Source organism: Pleurodeles waltl, chromosome 2_1 (genome assembly GCF_031143425.1).
Source record: "Pleurodeles waltl isolate 20211129_DDA chromosome 2_1, aPleWal1.hap1.20221129, whole genome shotgun sequence".
Classification (NCBI taxonomy): Eukaryota; Metazoa; Chordata; class Amphibia; order Caudata; family Salamandridae; genus Pleurodeles; species Pleurodeles waltl.
Window position 1 is genome coordinate 563,134,924 of NC_090438.1, and position 22,234 is coordinate 563,157,157.

General features: G+C 46.9%; 1 protein-coding gene across 1 annotated transcript in view; it reads right to left on the reverse strand.

Annotated features, from left to right (window-relative positions):
- The window catches only part of LOC138260020 (glutathione synthetase-like), a 327,470-nt gene extending 306,295 nt beyond the window's left edge, over window positions 1-21,175 (reverse strand). Inside the window, exon 1 of the mRNA XM_069208089.1 lies at window positions 21,047-21,175. Coding sequence (XP_069064190.1) covers window positions 21,047-21,175 — 129 coding nt within the window. The remainder of the gene's footprint in view (window positions 1-21,046) is intronic.
- Window positions 21,176-22,234: the final 1,059 nt, after the last annotated feature.

Genomic DNA, 22,234 nt, shown 5'->3' on the forward strand with positions numbered 1-22,234 from the left:
TAGGCCCATCCTCTCCCGGGGCCACAGTGGTGAGAGTACACCAAAGACAGGATCTGACAGTGCCCGGGGGCACTCCTTACCTCGTGCTTCACCCCAAGGGTACTGGTGGGAGCACAGTTGCTCCAATCTTTGCCTTTTTGTGCCCCAGGGGCACTGGGAGATGTGCGTTTGAGATGCGCTCGAGGAATCCAGGCTGCAGCAGTGATTTTCCTTGTTCAGGGGAATAAAGAGAGCGTCCTCACAGTGCTAGGTAATTAAAACAAAAAAAAAGCGTTCTTCATGCACTTTAGGGAATGAAAACAAGGTGGTCTGAAGGCGCTCGGTGAAGCCAGGGCAAGAACTCCGCTTCACACAGGGCTTCTACATCTAGCGCCATCATCACGCTAAGGATCCCGCAGATGCAGGGAGGGCAGGGGCCACAGCACCCAGCCCCTGGGGGACACAAAGGAAGCACAGGGCGGCAGTTTCCAGCAACAGGCAAACACAGATGAAATGCAGTCACTGGCAGTTCCTCCTAGTGACTCAGCAGGTCACAGGTTAGCACAGCAGCAGCTGTCCAAGGCGGTTCCTAGTCAGTCCCTCCAGCAGCGTTCTGTGTCCAGATCCATGTATGTTTCTTGTGTCAATTGTGGGGGAAAATCCCCCATACTTATACTCAGTTTTGCAAAGCATTTCCAATGAAGAGGAGAAGGGGTTTCAATCAGCTACAAATGGTTCTGGGGGTGTCACCTCTCTCCTCCAGCACAGGCTCCAAACATCAGTTTGGGATAAATGACTCTTTTGTGTGAGGCCAAGGCACAACCTTTACAGATGCATGTGTGGCCTACCTCACCCTTCTCTCAGCCCAGGAAGACCATTCAAAATGTAGATGTACCTCTGTGACACCTCCACCCTCCCTGTGTACAGGCTGTCTGAAAAGTATGCACAAAGCCGAACTGTCACTCTGCCTAGAAGTGGATTGGACTCAATCTTCAAAACACCAGAGTCATAAGCACAGAGAAATGCTCAATTTCTAGAAGTGGCATTTCCCCCTCCCCAGCTCCCTCCACCCCTCCACATTTGATTGCCCGCCGCCGGCACTGACAATGATTGGATTCTGAAGCCAGTCAAGGTGGTCTGGGGCAGAGGCCTATGTAGCATAATGAGCTGTTTAGCTGCTCAAAGCATTGTTGCAATTGCTTTATGGAGGTGCAATTGGCATGTAAATAATTAGGAAGACTCACTAGATGTAGCTCAGAAGGCTGGGTACATCCATACCAAAAACTATGTTAACGTTTTTCATCACTGCTTCTGAGTATGTCCTGCATTTGGGGCAATTCCAGAGGAGGTGGGTAAAAGTGCTGAGTTCTGAGCTGCCACATTTCCATTTCGCTAACCACACAGTGGTATAATACCAATATTGTGTTATTTTGTGCATCACTTCTTTCGCTGCTACACATTCGGAGGAGATGTGGGCTCCATGGAGGACATCTGAACATTCTTTATTGGTTAAGGTGCATTCCAGATCCATTTCCCTTCTCTTCTGGGCCAGGCATTTTCTGATGCCTTTGGCTTTATTCAGAAATGGATAAATGTTGGAGAGGAGGTCCTGGTCCATTTTTGTGTTCAGACACTACTCAAATTTGGTGAGAGGTCCACTAGCCATGGAGAAAATGGGGAAGTTCAGTAACACAGTGTTTATTAGTGCTATAGTGCCAGAATTCCCCACCTGGGAGACCATAGACTTCCTGTAATTAAGGGAAGTCTAGAAAGCCTGAGTGGTAGAAGAGGTCACAACCCTCTTGCGGTCAGTGTCCCTTCAAGCACAAAAAGAATCATACCCGCAGCGCAGGTATCCTTGCACCCTGGTGCAAAAGCACCTCCATTGGCGCTAGGCAGCAATCTGTTCACCAGTGCAGGAGGAGAGGACAGAAAAGCACCATAACTTGTAGCTAAGGTGCATTTCTGCTCTTTCCCAGTGGCGCAGGGCGGCATAGCAAGGCACTTGCTGTTCCGCCCTGAGCCAGGGGCCTCGTAAATAAGGCCCATAGTTGCAACAGAGCTCAGAGATCTTTAAAGATCCTCTTGCGGTGGACTCCGGTCACTTGAAGGGCTATATTACCTCATCTTTCACCACATCTTAACTGGTGTTGCTGAGAAGGACATTGTGCTAGACTGAACGCACAGAGCAAGTAGGCCAATCAACATGCTGATCGTGACACAATACACCCTTGCCTGCTTCCAAAGATTGTGCCAAAAAGAAGCCATCATTGCAGCGTTGTGCAACTGAGAACCCATTGTGTTAGAAGGTGCAAAGACGTGGCTGTATCAAGATCTCTCTCCCACTACTCTCCAGCACTGACGTTCCCTTAGGCAGCCACATCTTTCTTCCAAGAGAAAGGGATCAAAATACAGATGGGGGCCACCCTTTTTGCCTGATCTTTGTGGACACATAAGAGTGGTTGACACTCACTCTGTTTTGCAACTGGACGAAGCCCCAGAAGTTTTGAAGCCATTCACCCAAACCTGCAGCATTCCTACAAATACTGTGGCTAACAGATGAGAGTGGTGTACATTCATAAACTGCACAAACCACCAGCTGATGAAAGCTGCTGCAAGCAATTGACACTTCTCCACCACCTTCAGTGCCAGGACAGCAATCAGTTGCATATTCTAGACAAACAACCGGCCCGCTTAACATTTGATACACTGGGATACATAGCTCTTAAATGAGTCGCTTTCAACCACTAGGCAGCTGGTGGCCTTCCCCTCATGCAATTAACCAGGACTTGTGATCTCCTGTTTTTTCGTGTGTTGGAAATGGCCTTTCTGCAGGGTCACCCCCAAATGTTTTGCCTTCCTCCTTTCTTTTTCTGACCTCATTTTTGCTGGCTTTGGGACTCTGCGCACTTTATCACTGCTAATCAGTGCTAAAGTGCATATGTTCTCTCCCTCAAACATGGTGACATTGGCTCATACCCAATTGGCATATTTAATTTACTTGTAAGTCTCTAGCAAAGTGCACTACATGTGCCCAGGGCCTGTAAATTAAATACTACTAGTGGGCCTGCAGCACTGGTTGTGCCACCCACATAAGTAGCCCTTAACCATGTCTCAGGCCTCCCACTACAAGGCTTGTATGTGCAGTTTCACTGCCACTTCGACTTTGCATTTAAGAATAATTGCCAAGACTTAAACTACCCTTTTTCTACATATAAGTCACCCCTAAGGTAGGCCCTAGGTAGCCCATAGAGCAGGGTGCTATGTAGGTAAAAGGCAGGACATGAACATGTGTGTTCTATATGTCCTGGTAGTATAAAACTCCTAAATTAATTTTGCACTGCTGTGAGGCCTGCTCGGTTCATAGGATAGCATTAGGGCTACCCTCATATACTGTTTCAGTGGTAGATTCTGATCAGAAAGGAGTAACCAGGTCAAATTTAGTATGGCCAGAATGGTAATATAAAATCCTGCTTAATGGTGAAGTTGGATTTAATATTACTATTCTAGAAATGCCACTTTCAAAAGAGAATTTCTCTGCACTTAAACCTTTCCGTGCCTTACAATCCACGTCTGGCTGGGTTAGTTGACAGATCCCTTGTGCATTTCACTCAGACAACCCCAAACACAGGATGCTCAGTCACACTTGCACACATCTGCATACTGAATGGGTCTTTCTGGGCTGGGAGGGTGGAGGGCATGACACTTACATGTCAAAGGACAGTGGCCTGCCAAACCCCCTACTGGGACCCTGGCAGACAGAATGGAACTGAAAGGGGGCCTTGTGCGCTTCTAAGCCACTCTTTAAAGTCCCCCACTTCAAAGGCATATTTGGGTATTTAAACAGGGCCTCTCACCCTACCAACTGAGACACTTCTGAAGACACTTCTTGACAAGATACCTACTGGGAAAGGAACTCTGAACCAGAACCTGCAACCTCCTAAGAGAAGCTGCCTGGCTGCCCAAAGGACTCACCTAACTGCTTTGCTGAAAAGGACTGCTGCCTTGCTGTTGCCCTGCTGCCTTGCTGCCCTCTGGTTCTGCTGAGAAGTGCACTCCAAGGGCTTGGATTGAGCTTGCCTCCTCTTTCCTGAAGTCTCAGGGATAAAAAGATTTCACCTCTGTAAAGAACTCCTTGTGTGGTGAAAAATCAACACACAGCCTGGAGGAACTGACGCACAGCCTGCCCTGCGGTGAGAAAATCACTGCACGCTGAACCGGAATGACGCAGCCTGGCTCCCCGACTGGAGATCGACGCAGCGCCAGCATTGCAACTAGAACTTCGACGCACGGCCCACTGGATCAACGCATCGCCGACCTGGAAGGACGTTGCCTGACTTCCTGCAAGCAGAATCAACACCGCTCCAGCCATGCGACAGGAATTTCCCTGCATCGCCCACCGCATCGACGCAGCTCCTGTGAATTCACCCTGCATACCCCATGATTTCACTGCATCGTCCCTGGGGCGTCCAAATACCCTGCAACTCGAAGAGGATCGAAGCCTGCACATCGGAAATCTACGCAAAGCCCTTGCTGTGTGGAAAAACATGGACCCATCATCTGTGCACGCCAGGAGAAACAGACGCACACCTCCCTGTTTTCCATGCATCTCCTCCTCTGCGGTCCTGTGCAGATAATTTAGGCGCAAACCAGGTACTTTGTGCTTTCAAGAGACACTTGTTGCTTTTTAAGAACTAAAGACTTCATTGATCATTTAAAAAGTAATATTTCAACTTCTACTTAGCAAATCTTGATCATTTTGACCTTAATCTACTCAGACAAATATTCTGTATTTTTAAAAACCTGTGTGGTCTGTTTTTGTGATGTTTATACTGTGTTATTGCATGATTTATTGCACAAATACTTTACACATTGCCTTCTAACTTAAGCCTGACTGCTCAGTGCCAAGCTACCAGAGGGTGGGCAAAGGATAATTTGGATTGTGTATGACTTACCCTGACTAGAGGGAGGGTCCTTGCGTGGACAGGGGGTAACCTGACTGCCAACCAAAGACCCCATTTCTAACACCAAATCAATGGAGGAATGGAGAGCCCATACCCCTTTAGCATTGGCTCTTAACTTGTACTCATGGACATATACCCACTGCAGGTGAACCTCAGAATTCCTATCGAAGGAACATTTCAGTGCTTTGATTTTAGTTATATGCCTTGTTCACCCCCACTGTGAGACTCCTCGGCAATCAATGTGCCCTCCCTTCACAGGCTCCATATTGAACACAATCTCTCTGACATATGTTTTCCAACTCACACAGTAATACAGCAAAAGCACCACCAAAGGACTCAACACCGGTTTAGAAAAATAGGCAATATTTATCTGAGGAAAACAAGACCAAAACGAAAAAAATCCAACACATACAAGCAAAGTTGTGAATGTTTAAATTAAAAAGAGCCTTAATCTATAGAAATCAATGGATGCATTGTTTTTACAAATGGTACCTGGTATGCGTCACAAATAAAGCCACACGGGCGAGTGTGCATCGGAAAAGTAAGCAATGCATTGATTCCTGATTTGAAAGTGAGGCCGTGTGTCAATTCTTCTCCGGTCATGTTTTTCTCTCCTGCAGAAGAGCGATGTGTGGATTTCCAGATGAGCAACCTCAGGTCTGTGCTAAATCCTGGCGCATGATGGTGAAGAGCCGATTTTGGAAGCCACAAGCGGGTGTTGAGAAGATTTTCCAGCCATGATGCAGGTGGTGCATAGATTTTTCATCTGCAGGGCGGGTGCTATGTTGATCCTTCTCCTACTCGGCTCCTGTGCATGGATTTTAGCCTTGATTCCACCATCTTCACCTTTCAAGTGCCCAGGGACTGGATAGGGCAACACTTGGCAGTGTAGGAGTCTCAGCAAGAGAGTCCAGGTGCCAACAGAGGAAGTCTTTGAGGGCCCTGAGACTTCAAAACAGGGGGCAATATCAGTCCAAGCCCTTGGAGACACTTCACAAGCAGGAAAACACCACAAAGTCTAGTCTTTGTCCTCTCTAAGGTAGAAGCAGCAACTGCAGGCCAACCTAGCAAAGCACACTCACAGGCAAAGGGACAGTACCCCTCCTCCAGCTCTTCAGATCTTCTCCTTGGCAGAGGTTCCTCTTGATCTAGAAGTAATCTAAAAGTCTACGTATATCCATTCCTGCCTTTGAAGTAGGCAAACTTCAAAGGAAAGTCTCTGTTGTTGACAAGTTCCTGCCTTGCCCTGGCCTGGCCCCAGAAACACACAAGGGAACTGGAGACTGCACTGTGTGAGGACAGGCACAGCCCTTTCAGGTGTAAGTGTCAGATCATCCCTCCCCACTTTAGCCCAGGAGACTCATCAGGATATGAAGGACACTCCTAAGCTACCTTTGTGTCAATGTCTAGAGAAAATTCACAAACAGCCCAACAGTCAGTCTGACCCAGACATGGATTCCAAAGGCAGGCAGAGGCATAGAATCGTTAAGCAAGAAAATCTCCACTTTCTAAAAGTGACATTTTCAAACTGACAATCTAAAAACCAACTTTACCAAAAGGCGTATTTTTAAACTGTGAGTTCAGAGACCACAAACTTCACATCTCTATCTGCTCCCAATGGAAGACTGCACTTAAATGATATTTCAAGGCAGTACCTATAATAACCTTTGAGAGAGATAGGGCATGCAACAGTGAAAACCAACTTTGGCAGTATTTCCGTGTCAGGACATGTAAAACACATCAGTACATGTCCTACCCTTAACATACACTGCACCCTGTGCATGGTGCTACCTAGGGCCTACCTTAGGGGTGCCTTACATGTACAAAAAGGGAAGGTTTGGGCCTGGCAAGTTGATACACTTGCCAGGTTGAATTGGCAGCTTACAAACTGCACACAAAGACACTGCAGTGACGGGTGTGAGCCATGTTTACAGGGCTACTCATGTGGGAGGCACAATCAGTGCTGCAGGCCCACTAGTAGCATTTGATTTACAGGCCCTGGGCACTTTTTCTAGAGACCTACTTAGTTAATCAAATATGGCAATCAGGGAAAAGCCAGTTACACATACATTTTACACAGAGAGCACTTGCACTATAGCATTGGTCAGCAGTGGTAAAGTGCCCAGAGTACCAAAACGAGCAAAAAGCCCAGCACAGAGTCAAAAACACAGGAAGCAGAGGTAAAAAGACAGGGGACACCCAGCCCAGGATGTCAGGTCGAACACATGGAACGCCCCTTTCACACAGTGTTATTGTTGAATGGTGTCCATATTTACAAGGCCATGAGAAGCCATGCAAGGTGGCTTTGTATGGCCTTGTAAATATGGGCTGACACACTGTGCCACTGAAGCGTAAAAAAAATGATCGAGCACTGTGTTGCTAGGGCCTTGTAAATGAGGTGTTATGTCTCTAGGTAGGAATTTTGGCTGGATAGAAATAGAGGAGACAAAATGGTGCTTGCCCTTTGTTTGTAACCAGAAAGTGAGGAACAGGAGGTATATACGCCAAGATGGAAGGACTTTTGGTAAGGGGCCCTTATTTTTGCACAGTGCTTAGTTGGTAGAGAGACAATTATGGTACTCAATCTAATGGTAGAGAGGCCTCTGTACATCCTCCAAAACTCCCCCATTCTGAACCACTGGTGCAACACCATCACTGCTAAAGCCTGTAAATTTATATGGGTCAGCAAATTCCCACAAGATCTCATTTGACAAATGTGTTTGAACTACATTTGATGGAGATCTGACGATGGCTGATATTTAGCTCTACAACTGTGCTGCACATACCTTAGCAGTGAACGAATGGGTGCACAGGGGAATGGCAGACCCCGCCTTCATGCTGGAAGTCTCTGTGATTGACTTGGACAACATTGCAGGCATGCTATACAGGATGCCGGTCCCACTTAACCTTCTGGAGGAGAAGACCATGGTGGTGTTCCAGGATTGGAGGTCAGCACTGCGCTGGACGGGCTGGGCTCACCAGGTGAGGCTGGAGACTCCCTTCCAGACTGGTGCATTGTTGGATTAGGTGTCACAGCTGGAGGGCTTCAAGGGTTGGGACAGAATAGGCGTGTTGAGGCTGGGCGATGTGTTGGAGTTTCATCACATGAAACCCTTTCTTCTCCTTCAAACTGATTTTTCTCTCCACAAATCCAAGTTTTACTGCCATCTTCAGCTTAGACATGCCTTGTCACACCACCAGACTATAACGCCCTAGAGGCACGACTACTTATGGGCCAACTGGTGAGGGGGTATCTCTCAGGTATACAGAGCCCTGGTTAACAACTAATTATGTAAGCTATTGAACCTGAAGGTGTGTTGGGAAGGGTGGCTGAGCCCTCTAGAAGAGGTAGAGTGCAGAGAATTGTGCATGGCACCAATCACCCTAGAAATATCAGCGCAACTATGCCTCACCCAACGGAACTACTTATATAGATAATTTATGCCCAAATGACTGTGTAAAGCTTGAAGGCTTTCAGAACCCACCTGCACTAGATATCAGGAGGGAATGGGAGACTTCTACCATATGATGTAGGGATGTCCCATTATTTGCCGAAATGGGCTCACCATATTTTATGAAACCCTTTCGGAGTACTAGCTCAACAGATTGAGGCCTCCCCCATGTTGCTCTACTTGAGGGCCAAGAGGCAAGCAACCTTTGGTGGGAATGGGGACATTATTGGTGGGACGGGACATAGTAAAATACTGGATGCTGCCAGAGGCCCTCTTCATTGAGGGAAAGGAGGGCAGGTATGGACCACCTTGCAAAGCTGGAAGAACCTATCTACAAAGCGTGGGGATGTCCCAAAAAGCATTCTAAGATGTGGGGGAAATGGTGGGATTATTATGGGTTGGACAGGGGAGAGTGATTAAGGTGGGGTTGATGGGAACAATGGCACAAAGAGATTTAAATAGTCAGTTCTTCTCTGTAAGGCACTGCTATGTTTGTGCATTTATTGTGCTTCTATCGAAAATCAAAGAATATGGCCCTGATTATGACATTGGTGGTAAGTCCTGCCTACCACCATGCCGACTGCCACCAACATACCGCCGCTGCGGCGGTTTACCGATACCCATATTATGACACACGCATAGCAATCCGTCACTATACAGCCACACACACACAAGTCCGCCAGCCCAAAGGCCAGTGATAAACTGGCGGTATCCAAACCCACACCGTTACGCTAACAGAACTACGCCCACAGCATTATGACCCACGAATCACCGTAGCGGACATTCAACCGTGGTAAGCCATTGGCGGTACATACCGCTGCGCTCAAAATACACACACACTAACAAAACAACACTACATTGGAAAATTCAAACTACACACACCTGACACACATACACACACCAAACCCACACACCCCCACCACTATAAAACACACACCCACATTACCCACAACCCTTTACGACTCAAAAAAATTAACAACTGAGAGATAGAGACACACCAAGAGCACCCACAGAACCAGAGCAACAAAACGCCATCACCCATACACCATCCACACACCTTACAGTAAACATCCCAACACATCACTTCACACAGCCTCACACACCACACACCCAACACCCATGGCACCACAAAGACACCCAAGGTTCTCTGAGGAGGAGCTAAGGGTCATGGTGGAGGAAATCTTCCGGGTAGAGCCACAGCTATTTGGATCACAGGTGCAGCAGACATCCATTGCAAGGAAGAAGAAGCTAAGGTGGAGAATCGTGGACAGGGTCAACGCTGTGGGACAGCACTCCAGAACAAGGGATGACATCAGGAAGAGGTGGAACAACCTACAGGGGAAGGTGCGTTCTGTGGTAGCAAGACACCAGATAGCAGTACAGAGGACTGGTGGTGGACACCCACCTCCTCCCCCACAGCTAACAACATGGGATGAGCAAGCCTTGGCAATTATGCATCCTCAGGGCCTGGCAGGAGTAGCAGGAGGACTGGAATCTGGTAATGCAAATCTCTATTACTATCACCCCCCCTACATGCATGCCATCACATACCCCCACCGCTACCCTCACCCCCATCACCCCACCACCTCACAAACACCCCACCATCAAAACTCACCCATCCCAATACCAAGCCCTGCATGCACCACCAAACATCGACATCACTCCCAGCCCTGCATGGACACCCATCACTAAAGCATGCACATTAGAGGTAATCACCTAACCCACAAAATCACTACTCACACAAGGCAAAGCTAACAGGGCAATCACAACCATTCAGGGCAACACACCCATGCACAAGATGTCACACGCAGTAACAATAACACTGCATTTACATCCCCAGAGGTCCCCCACACAACGTCACCGGAGAGTAGGTGCCAGCAACATCCAGTTCCCACACAGAAGAGGCCCACAGTGATGACAGCACCTCTGGTCACGTGCATCTGGATGACCAACCAGGCCCATCAGGGATCTCCTGACAGTCGGTTACCCAGGCACAGTCCCATACCACTACAGAGCTTCCCCCTCAAGAAACACCAGAACAGTCCCCACCCAGCGAGCCCATATCTCTGTCCCCAGGACACGTCAATCAGCAGTGTGAGACATTCCTGCTGCCAAGCCCAATGTCACTTGGCAGGAGCCAGTTGCCACTACAGGGACCCCAGGCAACCCCACAAACACAGGACGATCAGGGACCTGGGGTCAGTGGGCACACGGTTCAGGGGACAGAGGCACAGGACAACACGGAAGCTGGGAGGACTGCTGTGCGACAGGGGAAACACAAGCCCAGGGAACCAACTCTCCATGAGACACTCACCAACATCCTGGGAGCATACCACCATTCCGAGGAGACGATGGGCCAGATACCATACAAGTTGCAGGAGACCCAGCGGCTGCAGGAGGGACAGTACCTGGGGATCAGGGAGGACCTGAAGGACATCCACATCAACCTGGTCATCATTGCAGGGGTGCTGGCAGACATGGCCAACACCATGAGGGAGGCAGTGGCACACCAACGGGCCACTGAAACTAGCCAAACCGATGAACAGCCTTCCACTTCCGCTGCTGCTAGTGGACAGGAGCCCCCGCCACAGGAACAACAAGCCACCAGCACCCCTCCCCCTACAGAAGGAAAACCACCCTTCAAACAGTCCCTGCGATCCAGGCAGAAGCCAGAGAACATTGTCAAGACACCCGCCAGGAAATACGTCTCTCCTGATTGTCACCCTTGTGTCCCACTCTGTCACCCTGTCCACCTTGAACTTCCATTGCTCCCCTTCCTATGTCCCCTTGGACAATGCACCTGTGATACAAATATACTGGACTCTATTGATTCCAAAATGTTTGACACCAAACATGCCTATGTTCGGAGTTACGATTTTGTAGCTGGACATAGGTATTGACCTATGTCCAGTGCACGTGTAAAATGGCATCCCCGCACTCACGAAGTCCAGGAAAACGGGCCTGGAGTTTGTCGGGGGACTTTTGCTAGTGCAGGGGTGCCCTCACACACAGGTACTTTGCACCCTGCCCTCTGGGCTAGAAGGCCTGCCATAGGAGTGACTTATAAGTGACCTGGAGAAGTGAAAAGTGGCAGTGAAAGGGTGCTTGCACCTTTTCACGCAGGCTGCCATGGCAGTCCAGCAGAACCCTTTGCTTGGGCTTCCTATGGATGGCAAAATATATGCTGCAGCCTATAGGGATCCCCTAGAACACCATTGACTTGGGTGCCTAGCTATCATATACTAGGGACTTACAGTGGGGCACCAGAGTGCCACTTGTGGGATGAAAATGGTTCCAGCAGCCATGTTTAAAGGAGAGAGCATAATCACTGGGATCCTGATTATTAGGATCCCAGTGAACACAGGTAAACACGCTGACAAACAGGCCAAAAGTGGGGGTAACCAAGCTAGAAAGAGGCTACTTTCCTACAAAGCATATTTAGGAATGTTTTGTTAAGCGCACACTTGTGACAGAAGCCTCTTTCTCCCACTGTTGACAATGGTTAAATGCATCCTTTCCGGTGCTAACCTTACATGAAACCGTGGCAAGAACAAGACTGATACAAACAATTATTCCTCAGGCTTCCACATGTAGCGTGTTTTACAGAATGGAATCAAGTTTTTTTCACAGGGTAAACAGTGAGCTAACTTACAGGCCAACACAAAATCTCAGTTTGAAAGAGACACCTCAGTAATCACTGCAAAGATATCTTGTTGCTCCTGTCAGGTTGCAGTAGTTCATTTAGGCCCTCATTAAGACATTGGCAGTAAGTGCCACCTACAGCCGCGGCGATGGTCTGACAAATTATGACCACAGCCAGATTTCTGCCATAAGAAGGGAAGAAATCCGGCTGTGGCCATACTGGCGGATGGTGTTAATGTGGCGCTGCTACCACCAGCAGCACCACGCCAGTAGACCGCCGCCAGCTGTATCATGAAAAATAATACAGCCTGGTGGTGTTCTGCTGGCAGTAGCAGCGTCCCATCCTGTTCCCTGTTTTACAGAATGGAAACAAGTTTTTTTTCACAGGGTAAACAGTGAGCTAACTTACAGGGCAACACAAAATCCCAGTTTGAAAGAGACACCTCAGTAATCACTGCAAAGATATCTTGTTGCTCCTGTCAGGTTGCAGTAGTTCATTTAGACCCTCATTAAGACATTGGCAGTAAGTGCCACCTACAGCCGCGGCGATGGTCACCAAAAGACCGTCGCCGCGGCTAACATCCATCTGACAAATTATGACCACAGCCAGATTTCTGCCATAAGAAGGGAAGAAATCCGGCTGTGGCCATACTGGCGGATGGTGTTAATGTGGCGCTGCTACCACCAGCAGCGCCACACCAGTAGACCGCCGCCAGCTGTATCATGACAAATAATACAGCCTGGTGGTGTTCTGCTGGCAGTAGCAGCGTCCCATCCTGTTCCCTGCCAGAAGACCTCCTGGAAGCAGGTAAGTTGGGTTTCCGACAAGAGAGGGCGTTTGGGGGCGTTGTGTGTGTGTGTGGGGCTGTGTGCATGAATGTGTGAGTGTGTGCGTCAATGCGAATGTGTGTGTAGTGTAGTTTGCGAGTGTGCATGCATGTGTGAGAATGCGTATATGAATGGAAATGTGAATGTGTTTCTGCGTGTCAGTGTGAATGTGTGTACGGATGTGTGCGAGAATGAATGGATACATGTGTGAATGAATGTGTGTATGCCTGTGTGAGTGAGTGTGTGTATGCATGGTGCGTGTCTGCGAGTGTGCGTGAATAGTGCGGTGGGGGATCAGAAAGGGGGCGTGGATGGAGGGGGAGCATCTGGGGAGTGTTTGGGTGGGTGGGTGAGCCTCCTACCAGTGATAGGGAAGGAATTCCCTGTCACTGGTTGGGTCTACCGCCAGGGTTTTCGTGGCGTTGTGAACGCCACGAAAACCATGGCGGTAGGCAGGGTCAGGATGCGGCCGGCTGTACAAGTGGCCACCGGGCTGGAGATTCTTATCTCTGGCCCAGCGGCTGCTACTGCCATGACAGTCGGAATGTCACAATGTGGCGGTATTTACCGCCAGCCTGTTGGCGGTACTACTGTCACAGTATCACCGACCGCTGTGGTCATAATGACCCCGTTAGTCTTTTTGCTCTGCATTCTGCTGCTTGAAGTCAAACACTTACAGTAAAAAAGCAAAACTGCAAGTACTAGAATCAACCAAACAAATGCCTGGCAAGGCGATGAAGTCATATGATGCGCAGCACACTACTCTGTACTCTACAACGAGTGTCTCTGCTTCCTCGGTTCGAATCAAATTCATTTAATGGGTGGCAAAGCATGAGCTTTTCCAGTAAGCGAAACTGAACAATTACTTTTACACTGAGAAATGTTGAAAAAAAATCTTCTCAATGTCCAAGCTTTCCAGCTTGTTCTTGGGTAACAGTTAAATTTTCCAAGAACCCCAGGTCTCTCCAATCAGTCATTGACATTGCGTGTGGCTCTACTGTGGAAAGGATAGGACTACATCTATGATTATAATACCTTTATCTCCTTCACCTCGATTATTTTCAGTGAGAAAAAGGGAACTACTCCTGAGGCCAGGCTTACCTTCTCCCACCCACCACAAAATAAGTAACATAATAGGGAGCAGCAGCTAACTGCCAATAGGTCAAGGGATCCATGAGTTTAAAACATTTGGGAACCACTTCTGTAGGTGATTGGGTTGTGATGAAAATGCCAGGATGGAAAGACAATAGTAAATTATCAAAACCTGTGAGGATGATAAAAGTGTTCACCAATGCTGTCAAAATGAAAAACATTGAGTATGGAATCTCAATAGAGTTGTAATCAATGAAGGGAAAGGTTTAAGATCAGATTGTAGTCTTCTTGGAAGTAAGGAGCAAAAGAAAAGTGAACATGAGACAGACTACAGTGTCTCACATAACAGAAGGTCTGGAAGGAAAGTAAAAATACCATCATATTTGGATAATTATATTGTATAAGTGGACAACACTGTAATCTCTAGTTCAAATATTACAGTTAATTATGTTGTTGTAGTATTACAGTATAAGTGCTTATATAAACATTAATGGTTGTCCCCCATAAGTATATTTCCTGTAATTTTGTCATATGGTTTATATGAGAGGGAGGTGTGTGGTAACCTACGTGGTATAGTAGCCAATGTCAATAGCCAATGTAAAATGTAAGTATGTCATATGTGTTCACAGTTTAACATGAGTGGGTTCCAGATAGAATATTGCGATTCAAAAATGTGCCTGGTCGAAGAGGACAGCTGGGATGTTTCTCCTGAACTACTTAACTTATTAATACTTCATTATCCTTTACTTGAATCAAAACTGTCTTTGACTATGAGGGAGACTTGCATCTCTCAACACTAAGCCTCAAAAAATCCAGATTGAGAGGGGGTCCAGTAGGTTGTGGTCTCTACACTAAGCCTCCCTCTGGGTAAAAGATGGTTGCAAAGGATTGTGGTTGCTACTTGAGTAGGGTTCTATCCCCATCAACCAGTAACCCAGTTTCTTACATTGAGGTTGTAGCAGACTAAACTTGCTTCAGAGATGGATGAGAACAGAGACACAAGCTAGACAATAAACTCATTGATGATGTTGAGGATCCTACTGATGCCTGTAATCTTAAAAAAGTCCACTTGATGTACGGGCCCAAATGTCGGTAATGTTGTTGCAGTTTTGGGAGATTGGAGATCTCTGGGGCTAAATGACTCAGATAGATAGTGTAACAATGGGCAATAGTGATTTTTCACAATTCTCAGTAGTTGTGTTTGGAATCTACCTAAGTAGTATTCATGCTGTTGTACAAGGCTTAATGTGTGATGGTAGCTGTGTTTGACCTTTATGTATCTTTGGATTAAAGTGGCAAAGCAACTTTTAAACTTTTTAAACTATTTTCTGCCTTTAAGGCTTCAATACAGAACCCCATTCCTTCCTTCAATCAATCAATCAAACATATTTAGAGAACAGCAATTTACTCATGAAGGTCTTGAGGCGGTGTAGCTGTATGCTGCTGTCTGGAGGAATGATCATCCAAACATCCAGGTCTTTAGTTCTCTTCTGAATCGCTGGAGTGACGGAGTGATCCTGAGGTGCAGGGGATGTTGTTCAGAGCCTTGGCTGCCAGATCCGAGAAGAAGTGTGCTCTGTTGTTGGTTCAACAGATCGATAAGGTGTCTGCTAGGAGAGGGAAGCTGATCGGAAGTGTCTGGTCGGTTGTTGGAAGGTCAAGCGTTTGTTGATGTATGGTGGTCCTTTGCTGTGCACGGCCTTGTAGGAATGGGTCAGCATCTTAAACTGCCATCTCTACTGAATCGGGAGCCTGTGTAGTTTTTTGAGATGGGGTTGTGATGTGGGTCTTTCTGGTGAGGTTTCGTACAAGTCTTGCCGCTGAGTTCTATATTGTCTGAAGTCTTCTTAAGAGGCGTGCTTTGGTTCCTATGTAGAGCGTGTTTCCGGTCAGCTGGTGATGTGGGCCTGCATGACTGTCCTAGGTCTGCTAGGAGCCACCTACATATTTTGCAGAGCATGCGAAGGGTGTGTAAGCAGGCGATTGAGACTGCATCAACTTGTTTCTTCATAGATAGTTTGCTATCCAGGATGATGCTGAAATTGTGGGTGTGGTCTGTTGGGGCAGGGGGTGTGCTGAGCTCTGCAGGTCACCATGTGTCAGTCCATGGTGAGGTGTTGCTCCCAAAGATAAGAAAGTCGTTTCTTTCAGTGTTGAGTTTGAGAGTTGTCCTTCATCCAGTCTGCTACATTCATCATGCATCTGTGGAAGTTAACTTTTGTGGTGGAGGGACCTTCGGACAGAGAGAGGATGAGCTGTGTGTTATTGGCATAGGAGATGATGTTGAATCCATTTGATCGGATGGTGATGGCCAGGGGGGTCATGTAGGTGTTGAAGAGGGTTGGGCTGAGGGATGATCCTTGAGGGACTCCACAGATGATCTTCTTGGGCTCTGAGGTGAACGGTGGGAGACTGATCCTTTGGGTTCTGTCAGTGAGGTACGAGACAGTGCATTTAAAGGCATTCCTTTGAAACCCAACATGGTGGAGTCTGTTGATCAGGATGTGGTGGGAGACTGTATCAAAGGCAGTGGACATTACCAGGAGGATGAGGGCTGCTGTTTTCTCATGATCCAGGAGGGCTCTGATGTCATCTGTGGCTGCAATTAGGGCTGTCTTGGTGCTGTTGTTAACTCAAAATCTAAATTGGGAGAGGTCCAGCAGGTTGTGGTCATCTAGGTGTTGGGTGAGCCGCTGGTTGCTCACTTTCTCAAGAACTTTTGCTGGGTACTGAGGCAGAGAGGTAGTTCTTCAAAGCGACGAGGTCGTGGATGTTTTTTCAGGCTGTGTCTCACTTCAGCATGTTTCAAGTCCTCCGAGAAGGAGGCCGTAGTGATGGAGATATTCAGGACCTTCCTGAGCTCATTGTCGATTGTCTTTCTTCTGAGGTTGAAGAAGTGGTAGAGGCAAGGGTCTGTGGGTGTTCCTGATTGACTGGAGTTCATGATGGAGATAGTGTCCTGCATGGTGAGGAGTTCCCAGTGGGCGAGAAGGTGTTTGGGGTCCATGTTGGAGCTTATGAGCTGGTTGATGCTGTCTGCGTCGGAGGGTTGGCATTCAGAGATTTTGTAGATAGCCGAGATCTTGTCATGGAAGAAGTCCGTGAGGTTGTCGCACAGTTCCTGGGAGGGAGTGATGTAGGTCTCGTGGATGAGGTATTTTTGAACTCCTTCACAATGGCAAAGAGTTATTTTCTGTGGTTTGTGCTGGCTTTGATGGGATCTGCTAATGTGTTCTTCTTGGTTTCTTTCAGGAGTCAGTGGTACTGGTTGAGGGTGGTCCTGAAGACGGTGTGGTCTTCTGTTTTTTGCTGCTGTGCCACTTCCTTTCAAGTTGTCGGCATTTGCGTTTGGAGGAATGCAGTTCCTCGGTGAACCAGCTTGATGTTTAGCTATGTTCTTTGGCCTTGGCTGTCTTGGCAGGGGGCGATGGCATCAGCACATTCTGTGATCCAGTGGGAGAAGCTCTTTGCTGCTTATTTAGGGCTGTGTGTAGAGTCTGGGAAGTGGTAGCCAAGATTGTTCTCCCACTGGTCTTCGAATACCTTTTTACAGTTTCTTTGTGTGGATCTGTGGGGGCACATTGTCAGGGTATGTGGGTACAGAGATGTGAAGTGTACACTGTGGTCGTCAGACCAGGTGAGTAGGTGTGGGTGTATTTGACCCTGACTCTGGAGATGAAGATGGGGACAAGGGTGTGTCCTGCGATGTGGGTAGGTTCAGTGATGAGCTGCTTGAGGCATATGTTGCTCAAGCTTGCCAGAAGGTTGGTGAAGTTGGTGTTGTTGAGATTGTCAAGGTGGAAGTTGAGATCCCCTAGGAATATGTAGTGCTCAGAGTCGATTGCTTGCGGGCTGATGAGTTCTGGGATGGCGTTGCAGAAGATGGGGAGTGGTCCTGGTGGTATGTAGGCAAGGTTTCCTCTGATGGTGCTTTTCTGTCGGTGTGGAGTTGGAAGTTGAGGTGTTCCATTACCGGTGTTGGGTAATCGGGGGATGTCGTGCAGTGGATGGTGTCTCTGTAGATGATGCCAATTCCACCTCAATGCTTGTTGGTTTCATCCCAGTGTATTATCTTGTAACTTTTGCAGTCGGCGGTGGCAGTGTCTGGTATGGATGCAGGGTTGAGCCAAGCTTCTGTGAGGAAGATGACTTCCGGGGTGAGGGAGGAGATTATGCCCCTTCTGGATTGTCTTTTAACAGTGAATGTGAAAGCCAATATCTTGAATTGGTTAGAATATTTTCTAACAGACCACGATTAGGTGGTTTCTATCCTTACCTTCTGCTCTACTTTCCAAAAACTGTCATTTGGGGTCCTGCAAAGCTCCCCTTTCATGGACCCCTGTGGCTGGCACACAAGATTCAGCTTTTCCTTTTACACCTCCATCATGTACACCCAACTTCTCATTTGTCTAGATGAACAATTTATTGTCATCCAGACAGGCTTCAAGAACTGTCTTGAGGCTTTCTCTGTCTAGTTGTGAAACAAATTACACAAACTCAGTGCCAGCCTAACAGGTGGGTGCATCATTGGTGAATCATCTAGCTGTGGGCTACTGTCAGATTGCAACCAAAGCCCACTTTTAATACTGCAGCCCACATTCAGGCTTTTATTTGACCGTCTCTCAAACCTGGGACAAGAGAATTTGGTTTAAACTGCTTTTTTTCTGTCTGAAAACGTTCAGCATAAATCTTGCTGAGTTTTAACGAAGATGTAGGAAAACCAAATCAAATCAGTGTTTATAAATTGTAACTATTGACCCATAAGGGTCTCAAGGCGCTAAGGGGGTTTGTCCTTGGAGCTTTAGTTGAAGAGTCAGGTTTTAAGGTCTTTCTTGAATTGGGGTAGTGATGGTGACTACCTGAGGTGCAGGGGCAAGGTGTTCCAGCTCTTTGCCACAAGGCATGCAAATGATCTCCCACCCGCCGAGGTCTTCCATATGCATGGTACAGTGGCTAGTGCTTGTTAAGCGGAGAGCTCTGGTAGGAGAGTAGAAGGTGATGCAGTGGTTGAGGTAGGCGGGTCCTAGGTCATGGAGGGCCTTGTAAGCATGTAAACTGTCAACCAAGAACCCACAACATCCAACTTAGGTTACAGAAATGCCATGTACTTAGGGCGTCAAATTGATTTAAAATGTAGCTGCATGATGTATTGTGGAATTAGCCTGACATAACCATGTATCCATCCCTCTACCGAAGCACTACAGGCTTTTGGTGTCAGAAAAGAGCTATTTTTCTGTCTGTACTTGATGCTGTGAGCAGTTTTGGGTGCATAGGACCAGGGCTTTCCAGGACATGAGTAGAATGGGAACATAGTGTATCTGTGGTACCAAGTGAGGCAGGCAGAACAGAGGTGCACAACAGGAGAGGTGCATCAAGGAAAAGAGGAGGCATCAAGTAACTCTTACAGTGGGCAGAGCCTAAATGGGACCTGGTATAATATAGCTGGGTGCACCGTAAACAGCAGGAGGGTCGGATGCCTCTTAGCAGCCAATGGAAAGATAAGAAGGAGTAAAGGAAAGAAAGATAGTGTAAGAAAGATGAACAAAGATGGACAGACGGAGGGATGGGATCGTTTATATGTCTCTTCTTCTCTCCGACAGGAGGAAGTCATTCAGAGACATCTGGAGGGCACATATGCTAGCTTCTAGTCTACAAGCTCTACAAAACTTTCCCGCATGGGAGGAATCCACTGACATTCCCAAACCAATAGAGTCCCCCTTTCCACTCCATAAAATATCAGTGCAGGTGCATTTATAGACTGGTCATGACTTGAAACACCAAAGGCAGTATTAGAGAAGTGTCTGGAGGATGTAACACTTGATGGTGCCCCTGTTGGCACTTCTGTATTACACAAGGGGGCACTGAAACTTTAGTACCGGCGGAAAAGGCGAACTATTGCTCTTGCATGAGATCAACTCAAATTGAGATATGAACTCATATAATGAGAGCAGGGCCGGCTCTAGGGCGGTGTGACCGGTGCCACGGAACCGGGTGCTGACTTCAGGTGGAGGCGCCGTGTTTGCAGGTATATTATGGTTTGAAAAGCACCTGCTGCGGCGTTCCTTGCCTCCAGCAATTTTCAGGCAACAATAAATATGTCAAGATAAATCTGGTGATTAATGTTCTGCCTGGGAAAGATCTGAGTTTTCTCTAGTGGAAGCTTTAAGGTAGCGCAGAGGGTTAATATACCTGCTACAAAGAATGTGTACCATGCAAATAGGTCAGTGGTCAGTGGGTTACTATTTTTGTCAGAGAGGTCCTTTTGTTACTTGCATTTTATAAGTTAAAATCCTAATTCAGAACAGTAAGTCAGTAATTGTCATCAAAGAACTGTATGCATACTGTAAGATATAAATTAAAGCGTTATGATTTTTTCCCAGTTTTTCATTTTCTTAGTGTTGCAAAAAGGGTTCATTTGGCTATAAATCAATTCTTATCATTAAAGAGAACCCTCAAAGATGGTATTACATTTATAATTCTGAGTTTGTACTTTTCCAGACCAAGCACTCCTAAACTGTAAGCCTACCAGTATGGATGACATGTGAATCCTATATCTTGTAGTCCTCTGTCTTATGTAACAGTTCTTATACACTGATTTAAATATCTATGATTGAATGTCTCTGTGTGACCTGTGCACCGTAAAGATCTCTAACAGCCTACACTTGTACGAGTGCCCTATAAAACGTATTAACTGCATCTGGTTATGGAGACTTGAGGGGCACTGTTAAAGGGTGGTAGTGAGGAATACGTGGTGGAGGTGGTCATTGGGGGTGCCATCAAACATTGTCGCACAGGGTACCACCAGCATTAAGGCCAGCTCTGAATGAGAAAATAGATCTGCTGTGTGCCCTCACTATATAAAGAGGCGGGTGCAGTGGCAAAAATATACATAACAAAAGGAAGTGTACAACTTGTGTGCCTTCAATAACACCCCTTTTGGGGGCATCCTGGATCCAATTTCTCTGATCTTGATACGTAATTGGGCTTCAGACTGACAGGCTTCAGGAAATCATGATTGCACAGTCTGCAATGTACTTGTTGAAGAAGAGCATGTGTCCCTTGCATGACTGTTTTTTAAAGTGATGTTACCTCAGATGTGTTGGGTTGCTCTTCGGTTCTTATTACAGCTCCTTGAAGCAAAGCAGCATCAATTGCAACTTGAATGATTTCGTCAACTACCAACTGGTCGTCTAAAACATCATCCCAAATCCCTGCCATTGTGACTGCACACTGAAAAGACACAAAAGTAATTATTTATTCATGAGTGTATCATGCTATTAAGCAGCAACAAGCATTGGTAAACGCAGGGTGGATCTAAATAATATGGTGAGGAGCAGTGGAATTAACACTTGTGACAACATGATCTCTAACTACAGCAACAAGGAGATACATGGATTATCAAACAACAACTCCCTCTGCTATTTAGTGTTGAGCTGTTTCACACAATTATTGCAGTGAAATGGGATTTGCAACATACAGATCCTTGATGCAAATTCAAGTACTAGCTACACTCATACAACAATCAACAAAATATCAATGCCAGTGAAGCACATTAGGCCCCAAAGGGAAGACTGAAAGTAGTAGATTTGAAAACCATAATGTTTATTAGCAAATTAGGAAAGCTATAAACTCAAATCATTCAAAGTAATTATAAATCAATGATCATCATAGCGGTCAGTATAATTCAAAGTGATTAAATATGGCAAATTCAAAGGTCAACAGTTTAAAGTCGTCATAATCATAAGTGAATTTCAGTATTCTCTGGAGGGAAATTGCCTAATATGCGAAACTGAGAGAGTGAGGGGAAATGTCAGATGAAATTGTCAGCAACTATAGGCCCTCATTACGAAGCTGGCCGTCATGAGACTGCAAACCACCAGGATTGCCATGGCGGTTGCCCTGCCACAAAAACCCTAGTGGTCAAGCACCCAGCGACAGGATTTTCCATTCCTGTCACTGGCACACACATGCATAAATGTCCCCACACATCCCCCCCACCCATGTACACACTCACAAACACCCCCACCCCTTCACACACACATGCATTCACATACACATCCATTCAGCATACGCATTCAGACACCCCCACTCACTCACATCCATCCACACAGACACCCCCACACACGCGCACATACACGCACACTCACATTTACATTCACCCGCTTACATGCACGCATTTACCACCCCTCTCCGCAGACACACACCCACACACAAAGGCACGCTCCCCCCCCTTTTGGATGCTCACTTACCTTCTCTGTTGAGGAGGACGTCCAGGAG